Source organism: Osmerus eperlanus, chromosome 9 (assembly GCF_963692335.1).
Source record: "Osmerus eperlanus chromosome 9, fOsmEpe2.1, whole genome shotgun sequence".
Taxonomy (NCBI): Eukaryota; Metazoa; Chordata; class Actinopteri; order Osmeriformes; family Osmeridae; genus Osmerus; species Osmerus eperlanus.
Genome location: NC_085026.1, coordinates 18,532,730 through 18,558,673, shown reverse-complemented (window position 1 = coordinate 18,558,673; position 25,944 = coordinate 18,532,730). Strand labels below are relative to the sequence as shown.

General features: G+C 52.2%; 1 protein-coding gene across 1 annotated transcript in view; it reads right to left on the bottom strand.

Moving 5' to 3' along the window:
* LOC134026995 (ryanodine receptor 3) overlaps positions 1 to 25,944 on the bottom strand; it is a 108,550-nt gene that overhangs the window by 28,402 nt on the left and 54,204 nt on the right. Inside the window, 33 exon segments of the mRNA XM_062470094.1 lie at positions 31 to 269; positions 850 to 910; positions 1,054 to 1,103; positions 1,226 to 1,347; positions 1,463 to 1,530; positions 1,788 to 1,903; positions 2,010 to 2,133; positions 2,493 to 2,568; positions 2,686 to 2,748; positions 2,856 to 3,005; positions 3,103 to 3,192; positions 3,442 to 3,520; positions 3,729 to 3,892; positions 4,966 to 5,106; positions 6,218 to 6,308; positions 6,513 to 6,733; positions 6,850 to 7,019; positions 7,986 to 8,106; positions 8,241 to 8,349; positions 9,130 to 9,316; positions 10,258 to 10,393; positions 10,518 to 10,621; positions 11,021 to 11,153; positions 11,497 to 11,611; positions 12,773 to 13,046; positions 15,277 to 15,411; positions 17,117 to 17,219; positions 20,292 to 20,492; positions 20,895 to 21,777; positions 21,887 to 22,113; positions 22,239 to 22,325; positions 24,687 to 24,852; positions 25,220 to 25,380. Coding sequence (XP_062326078.1) covers positions 31 to 269; positions 850 to 910; positions 1,054 to 1,103; positions 1,226 to 1,347; positions 1,463 to 1,530; positions 1,788 to 1,903; positions 2,010 to 2,133; positions 2,493 to 2,568; positions 2,686 to 2,748; positions 2,856 to 3,005; positions 3,103 to 3,192; positions 3,442 to 3,520; positions 3,729 to 3,892; positions 4,966 to 5,106; positions 6,218 to 6,308; positions 6,513 to 6,733; positions 6,850 to 7,019; positions 7,986 to 8,106; positions 8,241 to 8,349; positions 9,130 to 9,316; positions 10,258 to 10,393; positions 10,518 to 10,621; positions 11,021 to 11,153; positions 11,497 to 11,611; positions 12,773 to 13,046; positions 15,277 to 15,411; positions 17,117 to 17,219; positions 20,292 to 20,492; positions 20,895 to 21,777; positions 21,887 to 22,113; positions 22,239 to 22,325; positions 24,687 to 24,852; positions 25,220 to 25,380 — 5,167 coding nt within the window.

Sequence of the window (25,944 nt, the reverse complement as noted above, 5' to 3'; positions counted from 1 at the left end):
TCCCTGGCGCTGTGTGCTGCAGTGACTCACAGATGAGATCCAGCTGGAGGTGGTGCTGGGAGATGTGCTGGAACAGGGCGGTGAGGATGGGCAGCAGGGCCACGGTGGTGTAGTTGATGTTCTGAGACACGCCCTTCATCTGGGAGCGGGAGTGCGTGAACTTGCCCAGCTCCAGGTTCCCCAGGGTCTTCTCCAGATCCTCCGCCGCGTTCTCGAAGAACGTCCTGAGGCCCGCCTTCACCAGCTCTGTGCCTGACTTCATCACCGTCCTATTGGACGACACACAACGCAGGATTACTGATGAGCCAATGGCTGAACAGTATGCAAAGGACGTTGTAATCTCCAATCAGGAGAGGCTTGAATGTGAGACTTGATTCACATGCTTCCCAGGAGGATTTGGCTGTGTAATATGAGATCTGCTTGATCGCTTTGACCGCCCTAAGGTGAAATTCCCATGATTTATACGTTGTATTTGGTTGATTTAGATTCAAGGTTAGGTTGTCAGTGTGGCAACATTATGAAATAATATGACACCCTAGATGGTGTGATGCTTTAACAACATTAGCTTGTCCCTTTTTACATTGCTCCATGTTGTCCACGAATGCCAACACGGTTGTGAAAGCTGTGATGAATGTGCTGAGTGGAGGGACACCTCCACCAATCTTGTTAAACAAAAAACTTTTCGAAACTTTTCTCAGAAATATTTTCTCAACCTTTCGAAAACGTTTTTCAAAAAACAAATATTCAACCTTTCAAAACGAGGAGGAGAGGGGAGAGAACAGAGAAGTCTAAAACAAAGTAAATTAAGTATTTGTACTTTGTTACTTCCCATCTCTGAGTATTACCCACCTGGTGTCCAGGGTGTGTGCCAGGATATGAAGACAGTTGACCATGGAGGTTGAGTCGCTACCTGCAGGATGACACACAGTTCTGGAAGCAGATACGGGCATACAAAACATGTTCTAACTGTGATATACCCATCCACACCCATCCACACCCATCCACACCCATCCCTCCCTGCCTCCCTCCATTCATCCAGGCATAACTCCTTACCAAAGAGGGAAATCCTATGTCTGACAAGAGCTGCCAGTTTACAGAACAGGCTGGAAACAGGAAGCAGAGAGAGGAAAATGGACAGATCAGATGAAGAGGTACAGAGAACAGAAGAGGGAACAGATGAGCAGTGTGCAGTGTGAAGGCAGAGGTGGTCAGAGTGAGAGGGCACCTGGTCACCAGCTCCTTCTCCTTGTTGGAGGCGTAACCGCTGCTGCTCAGCGCCAGGCTGGGAGACGACAGGAAGTGGAGAGAGTGATTCTTGAAGTACTGGTCGATGAGAGGTAGCAGGACCTGCGGGCGACAGGGGTTAGGGTTAGGGCCACATCTGAGAGACTGCTGGACTGGACTTTGTTCTTCATATTCAGGGGTTGTTCATGATATTCAGTACTATGTTGTACTTCCTCACTTTGGCAAAGAACTTGATTTCCTGCTCGTGAGGTGATCTGTCAGTTTTCCCACTGGACGCCATGGCCTCTGGAACGAGTTCAGAAAGTTCTAGAAGATCTAGACTGGACAGATCTAGACAGGGCAAGCTTTACTTTGATTATTTAATCCAACATTGTCTAACCTGAACAGGTGGATGTGAGGTGTGGATGTGAGGTGTGGTAGTGAGGGCAGGACTTACCCAGGTGGATGTGAGGTGTGGTAGTGAGGGCAGGACTTACCCAGGTGGATGTGAGGTGTGGTAGGGAGGTGTGGATGTGAGGTGTGGTAGTGAGGGCAGGTCTTACCCAGGTGGGCGATGAACTCCTGGGCCGAGTCCACATACTTCAGGAGCTTCTTGAGGAACTTGTAAGCGAACCTCTTCTCCAGGGAGGACGAGTCGTGGTCCTGGTCCTTCAGTCCTCTATGGAGCCGTGAAGGTACAGGAAGGTTACACTAACTACCATGTACTACACACACACACACACGTACAAACACAGACACACACATGTATAAACACACACACCCACCGTGTGAGAGTGTATCCGTTGAGCAGCAGGAAGCGGAGGAGGTCCTGGGCCTTGTCGCGGTCCCGAGCCTTCTCCTTGGTGGTTAGGGTGTCGTAGGGCACCAGCAGGGGGTGGCTGCTTCCACCTGACACACACACACACACACACACACACACACACAGCTCTGTACTGGCTGCCAAATACACTCTAATGTGCAGGAATAGTGATGATTTCAAATATCAAAGATGACAAAGAAAGGCACATCTGAATGACATGAGTGCTAGTGACAGCTCTCCTGCCCAGTGTGACTGGTGAGGAGGCATGTCTCAGGTGAGGAGGCATGTGGCTGACAGCAGATGGTGCAGTAGAGCAGCTCCTCTGCTCTGTGATTGGCTTGTTTGGTCTCACTCTCATCAGCAGACAGTACATGGACGTGTGTGTGTGTGTGTGTGTGCATGTGTGTGTGTGTGTGTGTGTGTGTGTGTGTGCTAGATGTAGAATCACCTCTGCTTCCAAGCTCAGTCTTCTTCTTCTTGGCCCAGATGTTGTGATGATTCTCTGCCACTACCTCCACCATGCCCTTCACACAGAGGAAGGTTACATCACCCACATCATGGAGACAAGATTCAACACAATGTAGCTGTTCAGCACTCTCTCAGAGGTGACTTCAACACTAACACCATGCCAGGTCGCTCACCTGCTGTTCTTTCGACAGAACCACGTTGCTGGTGTCTAGAGGGCTTGGGTAGAATCCATTCGCCTGCCAGCATTCAAGAAAACAATGGTTAACACTGGGAGGCATTTAGCTGACTGCAGAGTCACAGTTGGAACTGTCCCAGCAGCAGAAGTGCAGCTCCAGAGCTGTACCTGGGAGGAAGTCTGGGAGATCTTCCTCATCTTCTCACTCTCCCTCTGCAGACACGTGGTCTCTCCATCCCTGGTCCTGTCGATGCTCCAGCCTACAGCCAGCATGCTCTTCAGAGACTCTCTCACCGGCCACCTGTAGACCTCCTTCTCCTGGAGAGCACCGGGGAGAGGAGGTCAGCCCTGCTGTGGGTCACCTCACCTGTCCTGGTGGCTGGTGTTGGGGTGGGGGATGATGTGGGTGTGGCACCTTCTCTGTGAGTCCTTTGTAGGTCCTGAGTTGAGGGTGGGTCTTGGCCTTCTCATCCACACAGTCTCCATACTTCCATCCCAGCAGAACCTGAGGAGTACACACACAGTCTCCATACAGTTACAGCAGTTACAAACATCACTCCACTAAATACAATATCAGAAAGATTAAAGTTCCCTAAAAGAAAGTAAAAGTAAAAAACTATATAAATAGTTTGCTCAGCCAAAGTGGAATCTTCACTACGCCCTTAAATAATGGAGCCAGAGATGGCTGTGCATCCTTCACAGTCGCATCTGAGATCATCTCATCTAAACTCTGAAGGTCTCCTCCCTGGCCTACCTTCTCTGCTGCCCATCTGTCATGACAGTGCTCCGCATACTTGTTGGCAACGTGCTCCAGCTTCTCCGGGAGAGATATGCTGCATGGAACAAACGTAAACAATCACTCACCTACCCAAGGAAGGAAATCAGCCCTACAGGGGGTATGGACATTTACATATTAATTCACATTAATAAAAGCCCTGTGTATGACATCAGAGGACAGGGGCTGTACACAGGGAGGTATGTGAGGCAGATGAAACAAGCTGGTGAGTTATGTCTGCAGCGCGACTGTTCAGGTGAGCTCACCTGCAGGTGTTTATGGGCCTGGGGTCGAAGCTGCCATGGGCGTCCACAGACACAGGCTTCTCCAGGCCGGCGCAGACCGAGGGGTCCATGTAGTCGGGGGGCAGGGCCCCGGAGATCGCACTGAGGCAGGGCATGGCCATCTTGAAGAGGTCTGGGTCATACTTCTATCCGGAAGGGAGAGATGTGTTAGAGAGGAAGTGAGGGAGAGAGGGAGAGGGGAGAGAGGGAGAGAGAGAGGGACAGAGGAAGAGAGGGAGAGAGAGAGGGACAGAGGAAGAGAGGGAGAGAAGGAGAGAGAGAGAGGGAGAGAGGGAGAGAGAGGAAAAGAGGAAGAGAGGGAGAGAGGAAGAGAAGGAGAGAGGGAGAGAGGAAGAGAGGGAGAGAGAGGAAGAGAGAGGACGAGAGGGAGAGAGGAAGAGAAGAAGAGAAGAAGAGAAGAAGAGAGGAAGAGAGGAAGAGAGGAAGAGAGGGAGAGAGGAAGAGAGGAAGAGAGGGAGAGAGAGAGGAAGAGAGGGAGAGAGGGAGAGGGAGAGAGAGGAAGAGAGGAAGAGGGAGAGAGGGAGCCAGAATATATGGATAGTCATGACCTTGAATGACAGAACTATGTTGTGGATCTGGTCTGGTTGAGGAGGCAAGCATATATTTTTATGGTGAATTTCATCAAAAACGTGAGAGAATATAATTTCCAGAACGCTATTGACCAAAATCTAAGTTGAAGGAATGTCTGGAGGGGATGGCAGCAGATCTGTGAGTCAGGCATGGAGATCGATCATCTGTTTAAATATGTTTTCAGCCCTTCATGTGTGCACTCAAAGATGTCCTATCATCTCCTAATCAATATCTGACACACAGTCTTGAATATGAACAGTAAGAACCTTAAACAAGGCCATTTCTAAGACCGCCAATCCAACCAATCAGAAGGAACTTGGCTGTGTGCTAGAGAGCTGTAATGTTCCTCCAGTACAACAAGGTGTAAACTACGGGCCAGGAACATAGACAAGCCTTCACCATCACAAAAGGGGATAGCTTAGTGGTTAGAGCACCTGACTGCGAATCAAGATGTTTCAGGTTCCCCTGTACTGTACATCCCTGTGGATAAAGGCAGTGCTTTGTGGTTTTGTTGTGTACAGGTGATGTCAGTCTGGGATTGGTTGAGGAGAGCTGTGATGTTCTGATGACCACCAAGGGGGTGAAGAAGAACTGATGTTCTCCAGATGTTCTCCAGATGTTCTCCTACCCTCTGCGCCAGCGAGTCGAAGACGCCCCAGAAGATCTTCTTGGTGAGGAGCAGCTCAGCGTCGGAGGCGGAGCCACAGCTGGCCCCGCCCACCGGCAGGCAGTAGTACTTCCAGCTCTGCTCGTAGTGGTTGGTCAGAAGCTGAGGAAGACATGGGGCAAAGGTCAGGTGAGGAGGGGGGCAGGAGGGAGGCAGCAGGGGGGCAGAAGGGGGCAGCAGGGAAGAGGGGCAGAAGGGAAGGAAGGGGCAGCAGGGAAGAGGGGCAGAAGGGGCAGCAGGGAAGAGGGGCAGAAGGGAAGGAAGGGGCAGCAGGGAAGAGGGGCAGAAGGGGCAGCAGGGAAGAGGGGCAGAAGGGAAGGAAGGGGCAGCAGGGAAGAGGGGCAGAAGGGGCAGCAGGGAAGAGGGGCAGAAGGGGCAGCAGGATACTGAACCAGCCCTCCCTGCTGCTGTGTGCTGGAACAGTCTGGCCCCGAGCCAAACATCTCAAACAGGATATATAACAAAGCAGCGCTGAGGGAAATTAATTCTCTCGTCCCTTGGTGTGCACACAACAAACGAGATAAACATCAGAAAATGTGTTGTACCGGCATACATAAGCCAGTCACCTGTTACTACACTTCCCACAATCCCTTGGGGCAAAGCAGTCAACATTGCTTTAATCAACCTCTCCTATACTGTACCATAGACTACATAGCCAGGCTGCTCAACAGCCCAGAGAGACAGAGAAACAGAACAAGGCAGAGAGAAGCAGGGAGAGAGAGACAGGATAGAAAACAGGAAAAGAGAGAGAGCATGAAGAGAGAGAGAGCATGAAGAGAGAGAGAGCATGAAGAGAGAGAGAACATGAAGAGAGAGAGAGCATGAAGAGAGAGAGAGCATGAAGAGAGAGAGAGAGCAGGAAGAGAGAGAGAGCATGAAGAGAGAGAGAGAGCATGAAGAGAGAGAGAGCATGAAGAGAGAGAGAGCATGAAGAGAGAGAGAGCATGAAGAGAGAGAGAGAGAGAGCATGAAGAGAGAGAGAGAGCATGAAGAGAGAGAGAGGGCATGAAGAGAGAGAGAGCATGAAGAGAGAGAGAGAGCATGAAGAGAGAGAGAGCATGAAGAGAGAGAGAGAGCATGAAGAGAGAGAGAGCATGAAGAGAGAGAGAGCAGGAAGAGAGAGAGAGAGCAGGAAGAGAGAGAGAGAGCAGGAAGAGAGAGAGAGAGCAGGAAGAGAGAGAGAGAGCAGGAGAGACAGGCGATGCTTCCCCACCCTGAGAGGCATCTTGCAGTACTCGGTCAGCAGAGGAACATCAAACACCAGCCTCCGCAGCAGCTGCTGAAGCAAGGAGGGCCTCAGGTACCTGGGAACACAGGTCACAGGTCACAGCCTGGGAACACAGGTCACAGGTCACAGCCTGGGAACACAGGTCACAGGTCACAGCCTGGGAACACAGGTCACAGGTCACAGCCAGGCTCCATCCCTATTCATCCACCAGCTCACATCCAGCATGACCCAGGCAGGTCAGTGTCAAGGTGATTAGGGTGAGCGGGTGAGGGCTGCCCACCTGCACACGGCCAGCAGACAGTCCTCGATGGCGTCGCGCTGGGCCTTGGTGAGCGAGCGGCCTTTGGACAGCCGGTAGACGGTGTGCAGGGTGGAGTCCACCAGCGAGGCGTAGTGCTCTGAGCCAGAGAAGTGCGGGGCGCAGCGAGTCAGCAGGGGCAGCATGGCTGAGCCGATGTAACGGTTCATGGCCAGGGCCATCTCTGTGGTGCTCAGTGCCTCCTGCAGGAGAGAAGACAAAGGTCACACAGTCTCACTAGAGGTCGTGGGTCATGTACGTTAAGGCAGACCAGACCCACCCACCACCCCCCCGACCAGCCCAGTCCAGGCCCTCCTACCGTGTCCAGGGAGGCGGAGGCCCTGAGGTCGGGCAGGAAGCCCACCTCCAGCAGGTGCAGCAGGAAGCCCTGGTCCTCGATGCCGTACACACGGTCCAGAAACAGCACCATGGGGGCCTTGTGGTCCGGGCAGAAGCTGGCCGCCATGTCTGGCTCGGTCACCTCCCCGTCTGGGAGGCAGGCAGGGAGGCAGGCAGGGAGGTAGAGAGGCAGGGAGGTAGGGAGGCAGGGAGGCAGGGAAGAGGAAGGAGAGGAAACAGAGGGAGAAAAGGACAATGAACAACTGTGGGTTTTATGTTTGTCTTGGTTCTTTTCAAATTGTATGTTTTATGGTGTATTAACAGTGTTTTGTGGTGTATTAACAGTGTTTTGTGGCATTGTAACAGTGTTTTGTGGTGTATTAACAGTGTTTTGTGGTGTATTAACAGTGTTTTGTGGCATTTTAACAGTGTTTGGTGGTGTATTAACAGTGTTTTGTGGTGTATTAACAGTGTTTTGTGGCATTTTAACAGTGTTTTGTGGTGTATTAACAGTGTTTTGTGGTGTATTAAGTGTTTGTGGCGTATTAACTGTGTTTTGTGGTGTATTAACAGTGTTTTGTGGTGTATTAACAGTGTTTTGTGGTGTATTATTAACTGTGCTTGGACCAGGACCCATTCAGAAGGAAGCCTGTGCATCACACCGTCTCTTCTGATTAAGAGAACCATGTGTATTCATTAGGAGCAAGGCAGCATGGGAGAGTTTCTGGGGAGGTGCACACACACACACACACACACACACACACACACACACACACACTCACACAGACACACACACACACACACAGGCTCACACACATAGGCTCACCCAGACACACACACACACACACGCACGCTCACACACACACGCACACGCACACGCACACACGCACACACACACACACACAGGCTCACCCAGACACACACACACACGCTCACACAGGCTCACACAGGCTCACACAGGCTCACACACACACGGCTGAGTGGTTGGGTTCTTGGCGAGCAGGCAGGGTAGTGTTCACTAACAGGGTGGTGGGTGTGTGTGTCTGGTTTCCCAGAGTATAACAGATCTGAGATATTGCGGTGTGTGTGTGTTAGGCCGCTGGGAGCTGGAAGCACCTTTGTTGACGGTGGGCATCTTGAAGGGTAGACTGATGATTCCCACGAGGTCCTGGGTGGGCACCAAGGAGCGCAGGATGGCTCGCACCCTCAGAGCCTCCCCCTTACCCTTGTTTATCAGCTGCAGGGAGAGAGAGCTGCTCAGAAACCCTGCTCTGCTCAACACCCCAACGGTATCAATGTGTGTGTGACCGTGTGTAAGAGTGTGTATGTCAGTGTGTGTGTGTGTGTGTGTGTGTGTAGGGGGGCACTCACGTGCATCTCAGGGGCGCACCGCCCCAGCAGGTCGATGAGAGCAGAGTAAAAGGACATGATGGCGTTGCCCATGTGCACCACCTCTTCCTCCTCCTCATCCTCACCAGAGCTGCGCAGAGAGGGGGGGGGTTACCAAGTGTCCCACATCCCACACACCCAGCTAACATCATGCTGTCTGCCTGTGCTATGTTAACTTTGCAAACAATGCCACCTATACTCACACACTACCTATACTCACACACTAACTATACTCACACACTACCTATACTCACACACTAACTATACTCACACACTACCTATACTCACACACTACCTATACTCACACACTACCTATACTCACATACTACCTATACTCACACACTACCTATACTCACATACTACCTATACTCACATACTACCTATACTCACATACTACCTATACTCACATACTAACTATGCTACACACACTAACTATACTCACATACTAACTATGCTACACACACTAACTATACTCACATACTACCTATACTCACATACTAACTATGCTACACACACTAACTATACTCACATACTAACTATACTCACATACTACCTATACTCACATACTACCTATACTCACATACTAACTATGCTACACACACTAACTATGCTAACTATACTACCTATACTCACATACTAACTATACTCACATACTACCTATACTCACATACTACCTATACTCACATACTAACTATGCTACACACGCTAACTATGCTACCAATTCTAACCATGTTACCTATATACTAACTATGCTAACTATGCTAATGTAACCAAGTTGAAATGGTTAAGCTCACTTCTCAGTATAAATACCATCCACCCGCTCCACCCGCTATGCTAACAGGCTGCTAGCCATGTGTCCCAGGGGTCTCACATGTCTGAGCTGACTCCCTGGGCGGCGCTGGGCAGGTCGAGGGCGGGGTTCTCTGAGATCTTGATGGCTTCCTTCATGGCAGCCAGCAGGCCGTTCCCACCCTCCCCCCTCAGGGCCGGACCGAAACACTCTGGACGTCTGATCAGCAGCTTCACCACAACACTGGAGTTCTCCTCCACACTCTCACCTGGAGCACACACACACACACAGGGATACACACACACACACACACAGAGGTGCAGACACGCATACAGAAGATTCAATACTGGCACATTGCGAGCAGACTCCACACACACACTCAAGACTCATAAAACTGCAAGTGGGAAGAAACCACATACATAGCATAAACTACCCTGACATCAGCAACACCCCCACACCTCTCCCCCTCCAGAGCCCCAGCCCTCTCAAGGCCCAGACAGAAGGCTCATTTAGAGAGTGCTTGCCAACGTATCGCCACTTTTTCTGCTCCATCACTGTCAGGATTCAAATTAATGGCTGGTGCAAGTGTTACAGCCAGGGAATGTTTCCAGCTCCCAGGACCTCCACTGAGCTGATAGTGCCCAACCCCCCCGGTTGACAGGAAACTCTAGCAGAGACTAAACACCTCCAGCTATTAGGGAGCCTCATCCCCCATCCCAGACCCCCTCTCTCCCACTACCCCCCTATCCCAGACCCCCTCTCTCCCACTACCCCCCTATCCCAGACCCCCTCTCTCCCACTACCCCCCCATCCCAGACCCCCTCTCTGCCTTACTCACCCATCCAGGCCTCCACCCCTGTCTCAGGACACCCCTGTGTCTACCAGGACGCCCCTGTGTCTACCAGGACACCCCTGTGTCTACCAGGACGCCCCTGTGTCTACCAGGACACCCCTGTGTCTACCAGGACACCCCTGTGTCTACCAGGACGCCCCTGTGTCTACCAGGACGCCCCTGTGTCTACCAGGACGCCCCTGTGTCTACCAGGACGCCCCTGTGTCTACCAGGACGCCCCTGTGTCTACCAGGACGCCCCTGTGTCTACCAGGACACCCCTGTGTCTACCAGGACGCCCCTGTGTCTACCAGGACACCCCTCTCCCAGACCTCCACCCCCTGTCTCCATCAGGACCCAGCTGACAGGAAGTGCTACCGTTGACAAAGACAGCAAAGCGCAGGAAGGAGAGGTAGCGCTCGCCCTCGATGGGGTTCCAGCCAATGTCTGGGTAGCCCTTATCCAGCAAGATGGGGCAGCTCTGGAGACCACAGCCAGCCAGGTACGTCACCACCTGGCTCACACACACGCACACACACACACACCAATACATAGGAGTCCCCATTAGCATTTAATTTATATTAAGTAATAGTGATATGACATTTACAATGAATGCAAGCGATGGAAGGCTCTTTTACCTTGTCCAGGTCGGGCTCCTCCAGGGCCAGGGCCAGCCCGTTGTTGTCCATCACTGAAGAAGCCGCCACGTCCAGCGGGGTGGAGCCTCTCATGGCTGGGGAGGCTGGGAGGCGCACACACACACAGCAGTTACTACAGCAGTTTATAATACACTTAGTAGTCATTCCAGTGAATCATGTCCAGGTGTGCTGGCAGCAGAGTTGTGTCAGCCTGACAGCAGGGGGCAGTATCATCACTCTACAGGCCAGCCTGCAGGGGGCAGTATCATCACTCTACAGGCCAGATGCTTCAATAGTCTAGCTGCTGGACTGTCCTTTGCCTTTGGACTATTTTCTACTTTGTGTGTGTATGTACGTGTCACGGGGTCAGGTGTGTCTGCAGCCTGCAGTCCTGCAGGACGGGTCAGGTGTGTCTGCAGCCTGCAGTCCTGCAGGACGGGGTCAGGGGTGTCTGCAGTCCTGCAGGACGGGGTCAGGTGTGTCTGCAGTCCTGCAGTCCTCACCCAGTCCCACGCTGCTGTTCTCCAGCAGGTAGCTCAGGTGGTCGAACATGGCCTTCTGGTTCTGACGGCTGATCCGGCAGAAGTAGCACAAAAAGCGACAGCAGCTCGCCACCATCTTGGGGAAGGCGATTTCCTGTGGAACAGTCAGGTCTTACCACACAAGTAACAACAGTGATAACACAGTCAGATCTTACCACACAAGTAACAACAGTGATAATCAAATGACTAAAAAATGACTAAATGTAATTAAATGAGAGGCTTCCCGAGTGAACATGCTCCTCCTTCTGGTGTTCAGTCTAGCGCCTGGCCTCTGAACACCGTCAGGGTAGCAGGGTAGCAGAGGGTAGCAGGGTAGCAGGGGGTAGCAGGGTAGCAGGCTAGCAGGGTAGCAGGGAGGGTAGCAGGGTAGCAGGGAGGGTAGCAGGGTAGCAGGCTAGCAGGCTAGCAGGGTAGCAGGCTAGCAGGGAGGTCAGTACCTGGGATTTGCCTCCTCCCAGCACGTTGACCATCACCTCCATGACGGTCTCGTGCATGCCCAGCACGCGCATCAGGTTAGGGTGCTGGTAGAACACCTTGTTGTTCATGATGTCCCTGAGAGCCACAGCAGAAGAACACACAGCCAAGAAAGTTACAGGGAGGAAATCCAAGCACTGATTTAAAAGCCAAGAGAAATTCAAAGCTCAGTCCAGTCAAACCATTAGTAGTCCTGCTGCCTCTCACCCCACCCCAGCCCTGCTGGCTCACATCCAGCCCTGCTGCCTCACACCCCACTCCTGCTGCCTCACATCCCAGCCCTGCTGCCTCACACCCCACTCCTGCTGCCTTACATCCCAGCCCTGCTGCCTCACACCCCACTCCTGCTGCCTCACATCCAGCCCTGCTGCCTCACACCCCACTCCTGCTGCCTCACATCCCAGTCCTGCTGCCTCACACCCCACTCCTGCTGCCTCACACCCCACTCCTGCTGCCTCACATCCAGCCCTGCTGCCTCACATCCAGCCCTGCTGCCTCACACCCCACTCCTGCTGCCTCACATCCCAGCCCTGCTGCCTCACACCCCACTCCTGCTGCCTCACATCCCAGTCCTGCTGCCTCACACCCCAGCCTTGCTGCCTCACACCCCACTCCTGCTGCCTCACACCCCAGCCCTGCTGCCTCACACCCCACTCCTGCTGCCTCACACCCCAGCCCTGCTGCCTCACACCCCACTCCTGCTGCCTCACACCACAGCCCTGCTGCCTCACACCCCAGCCTTGCTGCCTCACACCCCAGCCCTGCTGCCTCACACCCCAGCCTTGCTGCCTCACACCCCACTCCTGCTGCCTCACACCCCACTCCTGCTGCCTCACACCCCACTCCTGCTGCCTCACACCCTAGCCTTGCTGCCTCACACCCCACTCCTGCTGCCTCACACCCCACTCCTGCTGCCTCACACCCCAGCCCTGCTGCCTCACACCCCACTCCTGCTGCCTCACACCACAGCCCTGCTGCCTCACACCCCAGCCTTGCTGCCTCACACCCCAGCCCTGCTGCCTCACACCCCAGCCCTGCTGCCTCACACCCCAGCCTTGCTGCCTCACACCCCACTCCTGCTGCCTCACACCCCACTCCTGCTGCCTCACACCCCAGCCTTGCTGCCTCACACCCCACTCCTGCTGCCTCACACCCCACTCCTGCTGCCTCACACCCCAGCCCTGCTGCCTGTCATCCAGGCCTGCTGCCACACACCCAGCCCACTCTGCTGCCTCTCACCCCAGCCCGTCAATCATCAGCTTCTCCTCCTCCTTGCCCATGCGCACAGAGAGCAGCGAGCGTATCTGGCCCAGCGAGGCCAGCAGGGAGATGGTGTCGGGGACAGAGGCAGAGGAGATGGAGTAGGTCTTCCTCATGGCCCTCAGCAGCTCCCCGATGCCGTCGTACTGCCGCCGCAGCAGGCTGAACATCTTGCGGACCAGCTGGGGGTCCTGGATGTGGCTCTCCTGGGACCAGCTCACCATGGTCTGGGAGATCAGCTCCTTCAGGTTGGCTGTGGACACACGGAGGACAGACACAGCATCACACCTGGAGCTGGTGAGGTACTTCATACTGTTTGTTTGACGTATTCAAGATAACCATCTCAGAAACATTACAACTACTGTGACAGCATTTTGCCCATGCTATATATATATATAAACATGAACTTAACAATTGCTTGGAAATATCCTGCCTGACTATCCAGTCTGCTGTGTGTTTAATAATCACTTTCAATGACCCCATGACCTAGAGTTCACAGAAGGGAGAGGGAGAACCTTCCCTCCCAAAAACACCAGCCGTCTGCAGAACGCACACTAACCCTGGACAGACTGCTCCTTACAGCACACTAACCCTGGACAGACTGCTCCTTACAGCACACTAACCCTGGACAGACTGCTCCTTACAGCACACACACTAACCCTGGACAGACTGCTCCTTACAGCACACACACTAACCCTGGACAGACTGCTCCTTACAGCACACTAACCCTGGACAGACTGCTCCTTACAGCACACACACTAACCCTGGACAGACTGCTCCTTACAGCACACTAACCCTGGACAGACTGCTCCTTACAGCACACTAACCCTGGACAGACTGCTCCTTACAGCACACTAACCCTGGACAGACTGCTCCTTACAGCACACACACTAACCCTGGACAGACTGCTCCTTACAGCACACTAACCCTGGACAGACTGCTCCTTACAGCACACACACTAACCCTGGACAGACTGCTCCTTACAGCACACACACTAACCCTGGACAGACTACTCCTTACAGCACACACACTAACCCTGGACAGACTGCTCCTTACAGCATACACTTCCCTGGCTTGTCCCTCTGTTATCTAGTGTTACCAGTGTTAAGCCAGAGAACGCATGCAAAACACATTCAAAGACTGGATTCACACACTTGGTTCAGAGATACAGAATTATACAATGAACCAACTTTGAGTTTAGAAAAGAAAAAATTGCCTTTCAGAGTTGGAGGACTCTAGTCACACACTCTAGTGCGTGAGCTCAGCAACAGCTTCTTTCTGAAGACAAGGCTGTATGTGAGCAATATCAGAGGAATTCTTTCCTTTATTTGGTTTGTAAAGAAAATACGTTTGTGAGCTCATTCATGAGCAGGCGATGGCTGGTGGGCAGCAGAGCGGAACTAAGGCAGAGTTATGTAAGACAGACAGACTCACATGTATTAACAGTGCTGTTGAATACTGGGTCACTGTGAACTGAACTCAGTCATCAGTTCACACAGCTGATACAAGGGCTTCCCTGAAAGGCTTCATTACAACTAGATCGATGAACCAATCACTGCTCTGTGTGTGTGTGTTTTGTGTGTGTGTTATGGGTGTGTGTGTGATATGGGGTGTGAGTGTGTAATCTGATGAAGTCAGAGTTTTCCACCGTGGCTAGGCAGCAAGCGAGAGGCCCCCCCCTCCTCCAGACACATCTCCATAACAACATTGAAAAAGAAATGGAATTGGAAATGACTGCCACTGGGCATCTCTGCCGTACAGCAGACAGATGCCATCTGGCTTGTATAGCAGTTGGACTACATCCCTTCAGTTTCTCTCTCTCTAACCAGCTAGAGCAAGTAAACATGATAGAGTCCTAAACAGAAAAATATACGTTTTACTTTTGAATGCATTTAAGAGTAGCACTAGCAATTACAGTACTCATACTACACCATACTAAACCATAATACAGGTATACCAGTAGAACTACAGTAGCAGTTACAATAACAGCAGCAGGGTGTAACTGTAACAGTTTAGCAGGGTGTAACAGTGTTTTTATTTTTATATATATATAATTATTGTATCTTGAATGTACCTTTTATTTATGAAAAAAAATATATTAAGAAGATTAAGGTTTTTCTAAGAATGTATCTTGTGTTGACTAAATTAGCCTGAAGGTCAATCCTTAATATTAAATTGAGACGTTTTAAGTAATTTCCAATTGAGTGGTTATTTTTTTTATTAGGGGTAGTATAAGACTATATACATCAAAGGAAAATCTTTAGCTAACCCCCATTAACGAAATATTGTCCTTTGAAGTATATAGCCTAATATTATTTGAGGTTTTCTTTAGCACTTCAGTAAGTATCGTGATTCCGTAGTGATATCGTGATGAATCGTGATGTATTGAATCGTAACATGTGTATCATGATATATATCATATCGCAAGATACTTGCCAATACCCCCTAGTAGCAGTAACAGTGTGACAGTAAGAGGCTCTTACAGGGGGTGGTCTGTTCCTGTCTGGTGGGTGTCTCCTCAGTTCTCTGCTGGTGACCTTTGACCCTGTAGACCAGAGCGAGGAGACGGCCTGTGATGGACGTGTCCTGCTCCTGCTCCTCCTCCTCCATCGGGATGCCTGCACACACACACACACACACACACACACCCGCACACACACACACACACCCGCACACACACACACCCGCACACACACACACCCGCACACACACACACCCGCACGCACACACACACACCCGCACGCACACACACACACACACCCGCACACACACACACACACACCCCCGCACACACACACCCGCACGCACACACACACACACACACACACACCCCCGCACACACACCCCCCCCCGCACACACACACACACCCGCACACACACACACCCGCACACACACACACACCCGCACACACACACCCGCACACACACACACACACACCCGCACACACACACACACACCCGCACACACACACACCCGCACACACACCCGCACACACACACACACCCGCACACACACACACACCCGCACGCACACACACACACCCGCACGCACACACACACACCCGCACGCACACACACACCCGCACGCACACACACACACCCGCACGCACACACACACACCCGCACGCACACACACACACCCGCACGCACACACACACCCGCACGCACACACACACCCGCACGCACACACACACCCGCACGCACACACACACACCCGCACACACACACACCCGCACGCACACACACACCCGCACGCACACACACACCCGCACGCACACACACACCCGCACGCACACACGAACACATAAACAACCATCCAGAGCTAACATCGTTTCCTCGAGGTCACTTCCATCAGGAGTCAGGAGAATCTCCTAGTGGTCTTCCTGTCCTCATTGGTCAGTCCCCTGGTCTCTGGTGTGTGTGTGTGTCAGTCCCCTGGTCTCTGGTGTGTGTGTGTGTCAGTCCCCTGGTCTCTGGTGTGTGTGTGTGTCAGTCCCCTGGTCTCTGATGTGTGTGTGTGTCAGTCCCCTGGTCTCTGGTGTGTGTGTGTCAGTCCCCTGGTCTCTGGTGTGTGCGTGTGTCAGTCCCCTGGTCTCTGGTGTGTGTGTGTGTGTCAGTCCCCTGGTCTCTGGTGTGTGTGTGTGTCAGTCCCCTGGTCTCTGGTGTGTGTGTGTGTGTGTGTCAGTCTCCTGGTCTCTGGTGTGTGTGTGTGTGTGTGTGTGTGTGTGTGTCAGTCCCCTGGTCTCTGGTGTGTGTGTGTGTGTGTGTGTGTGTCAGTCCCCTGGTCTCTGGTGTGTGTGTGTAGGGCTGCAGGATTCAGAAAGCCATTATACTGGCAGCTGCCCCAAGGAGAAACACTATTCAATTATTTATCAAAACATCAAGGTGTCAGAACAATCTAGTGAGGCACTGAACTATGACACTTCTGCAGCATGTGTAAGAGAGATAGAGGAAGGGAGAGAGGGAGGGAGAGAGAACCAGAGAGAGAGGCAGGTAGAGAAGGAGGGAGCTGGTCAGGGGAACAAGACACCCTCATCTTAGTTACGGTAGTTTTTGTTACCCGTGCAGGTATTATATCAAATTTGTTCTGAATGATTCAATTTTGATGTTTGATTTTAATTACACCTTGATGTTGTCTGTGTGGTGTTCTCTTTTTGTGAGTTTACCGTCACAGCATCAAGAGGTAGTTTTCCAGCCAACAAACAGAAAACCGTTGAGGTGCATCAGTGTAGCTAAGTCTCTGAGTGTGTGTGTGGTGTGTGTGTGTGTGTGGTGTGTGGTGTGTGGTGTGTGTGTGGTGTGTGTGTGGTGTGTGTGTCCTACCGCAGTGCAGACGCAGCTCCTTGTGGAAGTTGTACAGCTCCTCCTGGATGTCCTCTGGACAGGGGCAGTCCTCCCCAGAACTGAAGCTCAGCAGCATGTTGATCTGGACACGCACACACACGTACACACACAGAGAGGGTTACAGGCTGGTAGAGGGGAGGACAGGAGAGAGGCACGGGGAGGGGATGAGGGGGACTAGGACTCGTCCTTCCTGTCCTCCTCAGATGGAGGAGAGTAGAACCATGCTACCTGTGAACCTGTTGCCGTGGGGATGACCCAGCAGAGAGGGATGGATTAGCGCAGCCTTGAGGCTGGGCCGTGGAGGGCACACTCACATTAAAGAGCTCTCTCTAGGTTTAAGAGCTCAAAGCCCTCTCTCAGCTCAGCTCACTGCCTAGGAGACCAGCAGATGATACAAACCAAGCAGGAATTTCATCAACAGTTGATCATGAGGAGCAATATCGTTCCTCTGCACCTAACTCTCCAGCCAGCCTCTCATCATCAGAGAGGGACGGCAACAGGGCTCCTTGTTGCAGGTGACTCCGTTTGACCTGTGACCTTTAACTGACAACGAGAACAGTGTCTTCATCATAAAAGTATTGGCTTTTAATTGTTATCAATTACTGAAAATGTCCACATTTGAACTGCTGTCATTGTATCCTTCCATCACCCATCCCCCCTCATCTCTCCTTCACTCTCTCCTTCCGTCTGCTCTCTTATCTCTTCTTCCCTCTGCTCTCTCTCTCATCTCTCCTTCCCTCTGCTCTCTCTCTCATCTCTCCTTCACTCTCTCCTTCCCTCTGCTCTCTTATCTCTCCTTCCCTCTGCTCTCTCTCTCATCTCTCCTTCCATCTGCTCTCTCATCTCTCCTTCCATCTGCTCTCTCATCTCTCCTTCCCTCTGCTCTCTCTCATCTCTCCTTCCCTCTGCTCTCTCATCTCTCCTTCCCTCTGCTCTCTCTCATCTCTCCTTCCCTCTGCTCTCTCTCTCATCTCTCCTTCCCTCTGCTCTCTCTCTCCAAGTTTGCTCTGAACTGATGTGAGCCTTGTCTGTGATAACAGTGTGATGAGGTTAACACAGACAGATGCCTGCAGCCATGTTCTCAGAAGGTGGGCAGCGGTTCAAAACCCCAAGCTGAGTTATGAGGCAGGGGCCAGCGTCTGGATAAAACTGCTGGCCTGTGACTTTCTCCAACACCATAATTACAAAAGAAGGTACCTATCATCTATGTCATTAAATCTGGGGTTATTTCAGGGGCAGGGCAGGGTTAATCAGACTGGAATCAATCAAAAGTCAGGTGGAGAGAGTGCTAAGTTGTTATTGGTAAACGTCCCAGTCATGCTGCCTGGGGCACAGCTCTGCACAGGCCTCAGCCCCCCTCACCTCCACGCTGCCTGGGGCACAGCTCTGCACAGGCCTCAGCCCCCCTCACCTCCACAGGGAACCAGCGACCCTAACCCTAACCCCAGCAACCTGGTCTGTAGAGAGAAGCAGGGCTCCAGACTAACTTGTTGCCTTGGTTGCACTGGTGCGCCTAACTTTTTTATTTAGGTGCACCAGCACAAAATTTAGGTGCACCCAAATTTTTCCTTGCGTCGCCACAATTTCAAGGTCACCTTTTTATCACGCTCCATATACATTCATATATATTATGTAAATGATCTTAAACAAGAATAAGGTGTAGGTAAATATAGGCCTATTTTTTATTTGAAGCACAATCATACTGTAGCCTATATATATAAATATTTTTAGTGCTTCACTGAGCTACCAAACTAAAACATTTTAAGCAAAATAAAACATTTCAAAATAGAAAGTGCTACTGTTTAAAAGTGCTTCCCTGAACTGAGACCTAACATTTCATGGCTCAAAGTCTTATAGCGGGTCCCACCTTGCTGTCGCAGGCCCTTCAGATGGCCAACACCTGTAATTTGGCCTTCTTGCCCTATGGCCTTGGCTAAATCATCTTGCCACACTCTCCCTAGCATCAAAATCCTAGCTCCATGGGTTAGCTCCATGGCCCAGCTCCGTAACTCAGGGGTCCGCAATTCATTTTTACAAGGGGCCACATGAGAAACCTGAAATGTGTTGGAGGGCCTCATCAATTTGCTCACTATTCATTTTCTCCCATTGTAAAAAGCAGTAAAGTATATATTTTGATCAGCTGCTACTGGTTATCAGAAGAATAAGGATATTCTGTAAATATTTATATAAATATTTTAGATTTTGGTGTAGGTCAAATAGGAAAGATTATAGAAGTAATAAACAGTATAAACAGCAACAACAGTGTTTCATTTTATTTGTAACCAGTTAATCTTCACAAACACTGAAAAGTTGTTTTGCAGTATGTTAAAGATGTGGAATTGATCAACTTTATACAAAAAGCAATACGTTTTTTCAGTTAATTTTGTTCTGTGAGAGAAATCCAGTGGGCTTGAACAAGTGCATCGAAATCTGTCTGAATGTCTGAGGTGGATATGCAAAGGACAGCTGACAGGTAATGATCAGGGTCTGCAGTTCAACTAGCAAACCATCAGCCCGCGCCCACTGAATCAGTCAAGTTCTTATTATGTCCGCGTTAGTTTTTTTTCTTCACAGCTTTCACTTTGACCTCAGTAAACAGATACTTAGAAGTCCATGTCTTGTTAAAAGTTAATCAGTGGCAAAGTTTTTCATTTTCGAGGGCTAACCAACAGCTAACTCTCCTGTCGGTGAGGTTGCGCAAGCGCACATATGTAAATCGCCTGATCACTGTAGTCTTTCAGGACTACATATTTACTACCGCTCAACACATTTATTTATTTTTAATTTTTGATTTACCTCACGCGGGCCGGATTGAGACAGCCTGTGGCCGGTTATGGCCCGCGGGCCATACAATGCCCAGGTCTGCTAAACTGACTCTCTGGTGCTCAGGTCGTAATTTCAATCACACAGCACGGAGCTACAGGAATATCTGGACCACAGCCAATCAGAGGCAAAGACCCGCCCCATCTCTGTCTCTGATTGGTTTAGACCACGATATGATCCAACCATGAGTGTCAGTGCCGTTTTAGGATAACAAACGCTTCGTTTGTGGAGAGACAGCGGATGCGAGGAGGTTAGGTGCACCGGTGCGACCTAGGAAAAAATTTAGTCGCACCCGTACACATTTTGGTCGCATAGTCGCACAGGTGTGTACCTGCTCCTGGGGAGGAGAGCGGAACTCCTTGGTCTTCCTGGCGGTGACGGCAGCGGACATGTTGAGGGCCAGCATCAGCTCGTTGTAGCGGAACTTCTGGTTGTACTGCAGCTTGGAGACGAAGCGGTCTGAGAAGGCCACAATGGCCTCCACGCGATGCTTCAGCTCACAGTCACAGAAGTAGTGCAGCAGCTCACACATCTAGGACACACACACACACACACACACCTGTAAGCGCTTAGATAACAGGTGTGTCTGATAGCAGAGTAACGGCACGTCTCTGATGTAGGGCGAGATGAGGGAACATGACTTCAGGATGATACTGAGCCTTTCATGTGCGGGTGCTTTAGAACGGGGCCATAAATGTTAGGAGGGGAAGGGGAGGGGGGGGAGATAGTGAGATCAGAGCAGTGGACCTCTGTCATCAGTCAGTTTCCTGGATGAAAACATCACCACAGTAGGAACAGATTTAAGGTCAGCTTGGGTTTTCTCTCAGTAAAAAAGTTGGTAAAAGGAAACCTGACCCTGGATCAGATCTGAGGGTTACCTGACCCTGGATCAGATCTGAGGGTTACCTGACCCTGGATCAGATCTGAGGGTTACCTGTCGTTTCACCGGCTCAGGCAGTCTCTTCTCCAGAAGCCCTTTCATTGGCTGCTTGGCCTCTCTCGCCTCCTCCTCCTCCCCCGCCTCAACCTCCTTCTCCTCCGCCCCCTTCAGCCCCTCCTTCTCCGTCGCCTCCGCTACCGCGGCAACCGCCTCCTCGCTCGTGTCTTCGAACACGCTGGGGTGGATGAGGAGCAGGATCTTCTGCACGTCCTCGCTGCCCAGCACGCCCATGGTGAGCAGCGTGCCTATCAGCTTGAGGATGGGCACAAACTCGTACTCCACGCTGCCCCCTACAGGGTCCCTGATGTGGTGCCCTCCGCCCTGCACGGCCTCCGTCAGCATGCAGATGGCCTTCTCCTTCAGCGCGTCCAGCGGGATCTGAGGGCTGAAGCTCGGGGGGTCCCGTTGGCCGCTCACGAAGCAGGGCGGGACGAAGTTGAGGCGGGGCTTGAGCGAGGTGCTTAGCCCCACCCCTGGTGGGAGGTGCTTGTGGGAGGAGCTGGAGAACGGTGGGAGGTGCTTGTGGGAGGAGCTGGAGAACGTTGGGAGGTGCTTGTGGGAGGAGCTGGAGAACAGGCATATAGAGCGCGTCTCGGCGGTGACGGGGATGATGAACTCGTTGTTCATCATGAGGCGCGCCTCCTTGGCCGTCTCCAGGTGGATGCTGATGAGGACGTTGTAGAAGCCCTCACGCAGCACGCCCGACAGGTACTGGTTGTCGATGGTGTAGAGGAGCTGTGATTGGTCGAGGTGGCTGCAGAGGGCGTGAGCCACGCGGGTGTTGCCCAGGGCGCAGAGGGCCCCGTACAGCTTCAGGGTGTGCTGGTGGAACGTCCTCATCTCCTCCAGCTCCGACAGCTCCATGATGTCCACACACCTGGGGAGACACAAGCAGAGGGTGAGCGTGTGTGTGTGCGTGTGTACCTGTGTGAGTGTGTGTGTGTGCGTGTGTTCCTCGAACACGCTACCCGTGTGCATCTGTGTACCTGTTCTCCTCGGGGATGTGGACAGCCATCATCTGCAGCGGCTCCAGACACTGCAGCCCCCAGCCGTGCCTCTCGCTGACCCGGCCCGTGTCCACCCTGAGGAAGGTGTTGGGCATGCGGCTCCACAGGACTGCCTGGATGGTCTGGACGTCTAGACGAGGGGGACACTGGGGCACCGGGTTTCTCAGCTCACTCTTAAAGATGGCCGACGACAGGGGCATGGCGTTCTGGAGGGAGCAAAGGTCAATGGTCAGACTGATGGGTCACACTGAGGTGGAGAATGAGTATGGGGTCCAGTATATAGGTAGAGCATATAGGTAGAGTATGAAGCTACAGTTCAGTATGTGGGTACCTTGATTTTAGCCAGCTCAAACTGGAACAGATTGGGGCTTGTCGGTCGCACAAACACAGCAGGGAAGAGTTTGGTGTTGGGTTCCACCTGGTCAGAACACAGAGACGTGCTCCAGTCAGAACACAGAGACATGCTCCAGTCAGAGCACAGAGACATGCTCCAGTCAGAGCACAGAGACATGCTCCAGTCAGAGCACAGAGACATGCTCCAGTCAGAACACAGAGACATGCTCCAGTCAGAGCACAGAGACGTGCTCCAGTCAGAACACAGAGACGTGCTCCAGTCAGAACACAGAGACATGCTCCAGTCAGAGCACAGAGACATGCTCCAGTCAGAGCACAGAGACATGCTCCAGTCAGAGCACAGAGACATGCTCCAGTCAGAGCACAGAGACGTGCTCCAGTCAGAACACAGAGACATGCTCCAGTCAGAGCACAGAGACATGCTCCAGTCAGAGCACAGAGACGTGCTCCAGTCAGAACACAGAGACGTGCTCCAGTCAGAGCACAGAGACATGCTCCAGTCAGAACACAGAGACATGCTCCAGTCAGAACACAGAGACATGCTCCAGTCAGAGCACAGAGACATGCTCCAGTCAGAGCACAGAGACGTGCTCCAGTCAGAACACAGAGACATGCTCCAGTCAGAGCACAGAGACGTGCTCCAGTCAGAACACAGAGACATGCTCCAGTCAGAACACAGAGACATGCTCCAGTCAGAGCACAGAGACATGCTCCAGTCAGAGCACAGAGACGTGCTCCAGTCAGAACACAGAGACATGCTCCAGTCAGAGCACAGAGACATGCTCCAGTCAGAACACAGAGACATGCTCCAGTCAGAACACAGAGACATGCTCCAGTCAGAGCACAGAGACGTGCTCCAGTCAGAACACAGAGACATGCTCCAGTCAGAACACAGAGACATGCTCCAGTCAGAGCACAGAGACATGCTCCAGTCAGAGCACAGAGACGTGCTCCAGTCAGAACACAGAGACATGCTCCAGTCAGAGCACAGAGACATGCTCCAGTCAGAGCACAGAGACGTGCTCCAGTCAGAACACAGAGACATGCTCCAGTCAGAACACAGAGACATGCTCCAGTCAGAGCACAGAGACATGCTCCAGTCAGAGCACAGAGACGTGCTCCAGTCAGAACACAGAGACATGCTCCAGTCAGAACACAGAGACATGCTCCAGTCAGAGCACAGAGACATGCTCCAGTCAGAGCACAGAGACGTGCTCCAGTCAGAACACAGAGACATGCTCCAGTCAGAACACAGAGACATGCTCCAGTCAGAGCACAGAGACATGCTCCAGTCAGAGCACAGAGACGTGCTCCAGTCAGAACACAGAGACATGCTCCAGTCAGAGCACAGAGACATGCTCCAGTCAGAGCACAGAGACGTGCTCCAGTCAGAACACAGAGACATGCTCCAGTCAGAACACAGAGACATGCTCCAGTCAGAGCACAGAGACATGCTCCAGTCAGAGCACAGAGACGTGCTCCAGTCAGAACACAGAGACATGCTCCAGTCAGAACACAGAGACATGCTCCAGTCAGAGCACAGAGACATGCTCCAGTCAGAGCACAGAGACGTGCTCCAGTCAGAACACAGAGACATGCTCCAGTCAGAACACAGAGACATGCTCCAGTCAGAGCACAGAGACATGCTCCAGTCAGAGCACAGAGACATGCTCCAGTCAGAACACAGAGACATGCTCCAGTCAGAACACAGAGACATGCTCCAGTCAGAGCACAGAGACATGCTCCAGTCAGAGCACAGAGACATGCTCCAGTCAGAGCACAGAGACGTGCTCCAGTCAGAACACAGAGACATGCTCCAGTCAGAACACAGAGACATGCTCCAGTCAGAGCACAGAGACATGCTCCAGTCAGAACACAGAGACGTGCTCCAGTCAGGCCTCAAAGCACAAACACTGACAGCAAGAAGAAATGTGATGAATGTGATTTGCAGGAAACCGCTGAGCAAGACGAGATTTTTTGCAAGGTTTTTAAGTCTCACTTAATGTGTGTGTGTGTGTATATACATAGTGAGTCAGCACATACACGTTTACCTGTGTGTGTGTGTGTGTGTGTGTGTCAGGCCATGCTAGGATAGCCTGAAGGGAAGGCAGGCTGGCAGGATGACTCAGAGCAGTTTTAAAGCTTCCTGTGTTTCTGCGAGGGACAACTTAAGAAGATCTCTCTTCAAATGGGAGATTCTGTTCTCTCATTGTGGAAAGTACCGTCAGACAGACAGGCTTAGGTGCAGACAGACAGACAGACAGACAGACAGACAGACATAGCACCATCCAGTGAGACAGACAGACAGGCAGGTGAATGTGAATGAGAGATGGTTGCTGTCTGATGGTGGTCAGAGTGTCTAGACAGATACACACACTCACGGTGTGTGAGTGAGAGAGAGACAGGTGAGAGAGCGTGTGAGTACCTGGTAGGAGGTGGAGATGTCCTTGCCGTTGACGGTGAAGGTGACCAGGCCGGTGGCCAGGTCGATCAGACAGCCTATCTCCACGTCCACGCTACTGCGCCGAGAAGACTGACCACTGCTGCACACGTCACCCCCCCACACCATGTAGCAGTTACTCCTCCTAACACTGGAGGGAGGAGGGAGGACAGGGAGGAGTGGAGGAGGAAAGACAAGGGTGGAGAGGAGGGAGGAGTGGAGGGAGGAGTGGAGAGAGGAGTGGAGGAGGAAAGACAAGGGTGGAGAGGAGGGAGGAGTGGAGGGAGGACAGGGAGGAGAAAGGAGTGGAGGGAGGAGTGGAGGGAGGAGAGACAAGGGTGGAGAGGAGGGAGGAGAGGGGAGTGGAGGGAGGAGTGGAGGGAGGAGGCAGGAGTGGAGGGAGAAGAGAGGAGGGAGGAGTGGAGAACAGCATCCAGAGAAAAATGAGACAACATGAGAAGAGGAGAAGGGTCTTCATGCTGGTCTGAAGAACAGGGTTTCCTTGGCAACACACTCACCTCTCGTGGACACGCCCACGCTCGTCTCCCAGGGTAACCGTGACTGTCCGGTTCTTGCTGAGGTGGAAGTTGTTGCTATAGTAATGGTAGTCTGGGGTGACCCAGCCCACCCACACACAGGAAGGGTCCTGTCCAGCGAACACCCTGAGAGAGTGGTAGTACTGCAAGACAGCAGGTTCCAGTCACACAGCAGCCTCTACACCCAGCCTAGCCTAGCCTAGCCACCCAGCCTCCACACACACACAACACCTAGACTAGCCTACCCACCAAGCCCTCACACACACTACACCCAGCCTAGCCTAGACACCCAACCCTCACACACACTACACCCAGCCTAGCCTACCCACCAAGCCCTCACACACACTACACCCAGCCTAGCCTAGACACCCAACCCTCACACACACTACACCCAGCCTAGCCTAGACACCCAACCCTCACACACACTACACCTAGCCTAGCCACCCAGCCCTCACACACACTACACCTAGCCTAGCCACCCAGCCCTCACACACACTACACCCAGCCTAGCCTAGCCACCCAGCCCTCACACACACTACACCCAGCCAAGCCTAGCCTAGCCTAGCCACCCAGCCCTCACACCAACACTTACCACTCTCCTTTTAACAGAGCAAATGCTTCACTTCATTTAATTTATTGACTTTATCCAAACGCTCTACCACTGAGATTTACCCCCTTTTTTACCAACTTGTACCCAAGGACAGCAC